Raw genomic sequence first — 3,146 nt, forward strand, 5'->3', positions numbered from 1 at the left:
TATATATTTATTTATTTATTTTTTGTGTAAATGTTTGTCATCAGCTGTGGGTGTGTGTGGTTTCTTTGACCATGTGTGTAGATACCTGCAGACGAGTGCTCTGCTCGCCAGCGACACCAACCTGAGCGATGAAGAGAGGAGACACTTCTGCCAGGAGATCCTGACCTTTGCCAGCCAGACCGCAGAGGGCAGAGGTCAACAGAAAGGTCAGCTTTGTGCTCTGAGTGTGTTTACTACAGCAGTCACAGCTAATCCTGACAAATTCGTGACCCTGGAGCACAAAAGCAGCCATAAGGGTAAATTTTGTGAATAAATAAAGTAAATAAATAATCTTTCCATTGATGTATGGTTTGTTATGATAGGACAATATTTGGTCGAGATACAACTATTTGAAAATCTGGAATCTGAGGGTGCAAAAAAATCTAAATATTGAGAAAATCATCTTTAAAGTTGTTCAAATTAAGTTCTTAGCAATGCATATTACTAATCAGAAATTAAGTTTTGATATATTTACAGTAAGAAATGTACAAAATATCTTCATGGAACATGATCTTTACTTAATATCCTAATGATTTTTGGCATAAAAGAAAAATCTATAATTTTGACCCATACAATGTATTGTTGGCTATTGCTACAAATATACCCCAGCGACTTAACACTGCTTTTGTGCTCCAGGGTCACATATCAGAAATGTGTTTAAAAACCATATCATCATTATTGAAAAAAATTATATGGCAATATATATTGATATTGAATTATTGTCCAGCCCTATGGCTAGTTAGGACAAAAACTCAGATTAACATGGAAAAGATACCTTTTATGTCGTGTCGCTAGGACACGGGGTCAGACTGTCTGTATTAATCTGGTGTTTCTGGGCTCTGACAGATGCTCGTGTGGCTCTGAGCATGAGCTCCTTCACTCGGCTGCAGGAGCTGCGCTTCCGTCCGTCCTCGGCGCTGGTGCATGTGAGCGCCGCCCTGCAGCTGGAGCTGCGTCTCTGCAGTCTGATGCCCGTTCCTGTGACGCTGGAGCAGATCTCCGCCAGCATACACTTCACACAGGAGCAGCCGGGCTCCACGGCTCAGAAACGGGCCGCTCAGAACCCCGACGGCACCGTGACCTTCCCCGCGGCCAGCCCTGCGTCTGCGTCTGCATCTGCGCTGGAGCTCTGTGAGATCCTGGAGCACAGTCCGTCTGATATATCCGAGCTGAGCTCCGCCGGCGTGGCCTGCAGGAACATGCACCTGCTGCTGCGCCAGAACGACAGCGCCACCTCGCTGGACACACCTAACACCGCACTGACCGCACTCGCTCTGGAGGACGGAGCGCAGATGCTGAGGGCCAGTGATGTCACGCTGTTGCCTGGCAACAACAGCATCGTCTTCACCGCGCCTGTGAGAAGAGCTGTTTCATTTCATCAGATTATAGCAGAGATTCCCAAACTGGAGTTCGCTGATGAAAAGCTCATAAAGAATCATAAAAATCAAAAAAATAAATAAATATAAAACATTATATATATATATATATATATATATATATTATACAAAATAAAAGTTTTTGTTTACATAATATCTTTTTAATATTCAATAATTTAAAAATAAAAACAATCAAAATAAAACACTAGATTAAATAGTAATAGTAAAAATATAAAATTAAAATAGATAACTTATTTTTTATTATTTTCATTATGTATTATTTTGATTATTTTGATTTACTATTAACCTTGCAGGGTGTTTTACTGGTACAAAGACCTTATGTGCCAAAAGATCAAGGCAAATTTGATTTCTCATGTCATGACCCCTTTAAAATAAAAACAAAACAAAATGCTTGCTAAAAATTTAAGCACAAGAATGTAAAATAAATTATAAAGTAAAAATAAATCATTTAACATTTACTAATAATTAAATAATAAAAATGTAAAAGAAAAATAAATAATTTTAAAATAAAAGCAGTCAGAATAAAACACTAAAAGTAATTAAATCGTAAAAATGTAAAGATAAAATAAATGATTTAAAATAAAAACACTCAAAATAAAACACTTGCTAAGATTAATTAATTCATAAAAATGTAACAAAATAAATGTAAAATAAAAAATTAAATAAAATGTTTACTGAAATTAAATCAATCATAAAAATGTAAAATAAAAATAAATAATTAAAAAAGAAAAACACTCAAACACTTGCTAAAATTAATTATATCTTAAAAATAAATATAATAATTTAAATCATAAAATAAAATTAAAATGAGTAATTTTAAATAAAACTTACAAATAAAACACTTACTACAAATTAAATCATAAAAATGTAAAATAAATAATTAAAAAATAAATTTTTAACCTACATGTCATGTGACTGACCACTGACCAACATTAAAAAAACATGAGAATGGTTAAATTATAGAAATATTAACTTTAAATGTCAGGGGAGACATCAAGTAAATATTTTATGTCAAAGGGGTTCAGCTGACAAAAAAAGTTTTGGGAATCTCAGGCTTACAGGGTAAAAATGTGATAAACACCACATTTTCATGTGATTTCATACATATTTTTAAAATGACTGAATGTGTGATTTTGTCAGAGTCAGAAGCCGGGTGTGTATACTCTCCGGCAGCTATGTGCGACACTGGGCCAAGTGCAGTTCATTCTGCCACATCTTTACCCTGTGGTTCAGTATGAGGTTTACTCTCAGGAGCCTCAGCTCAGCATCCAGCCGCTCACAGGTCAGTGAGAGAGAGAGTGTGTGAGTGTGAGAGTAAATGAGTGTGAGAGAGAGAGTGAGTGAGTGAGTGTGAAAGTAAATGAGTGTGTGTGTGTGTGTGTGAGTGAGTGAGTGAGTGTGAGAGTAAATGAGTGTGAGACTAAGTGAGTGTGAGAGTGAGTGTGTGTGTGTGAGTGAGTGAGTGAGTGTGAGAGTAAATGAGTGTGAGACTAAGTGAGTGTGAGAGTGAGTGTGTGTGTGTGTGAGTGAGTGAGTGTGAGAGTAAATGAGTGTGAGAGTGAGTGAGTGAGTGAGAGTAAGTGAGTGTGTGAGTGTGAGAGTGAGAGTGTGTGAGAGTAAATGAGAGTGAGTGAGTGAGTGTGTATGAGTGAGTGAGTGAGTGAGTGAGTGAGTGAGTGTGTGTGTGTGTGTGTGTGAGAGAGTGAGTGA

The 3,146-nt window shown here is 36.7% G+C and overlaps 1 protein-coding gene across 1 annotated transcript in view; it reads left to right on the plus strand.

The window, feature by feature from the left end:
* LOC107693011 (trafficking protein particle complex subunit 10-like) overlaps window positions 1-2,764 on the plus strand; it is a 17,572-nt gene extending 14,808 nt beyond the window's left edge. The window contains exons 10-12 of the mRNA XM_016492254.1: window positions 32-206; window positions 886-1,394; window positions 2,577-2,764. Of these exons, the coding sequence (XP_016347740.1) occupies window positions 32-206; window positions 886-1,394; window positions 2,577-2,726 (834 nt within the window). The 3' untranslated portion in view covers window positions 2,727-2,764. The remainder of the gene's footprint in view (window positions 1-31; window positions 207-885; window positions 1,395-2,576) is intronic.
* Window positions 2,765-3,146: the final 382 nt, after the last annotated feature.

Source organism: Sinocyclocheilus anshuiensis, unplaced genomic scaffold (genome assembly GCF_001515605.1).
Source record: "Sinocyclocheilus anshuiensis isolate Anshui unplaced genomic scaffold, SAMN03320099.WGS_v1.1 scaffold1200, whole genome shotgun sequence".
In the NCBI taxonomy this organism is placed as follows: domain Eukaryota; kingdom Metazoa; phylum Chordata; class Actinopteri; order Cypriniformes; family Cyprinidae; genus Sinocyclocheilus; species Sinocyclocheilus anshuiensis.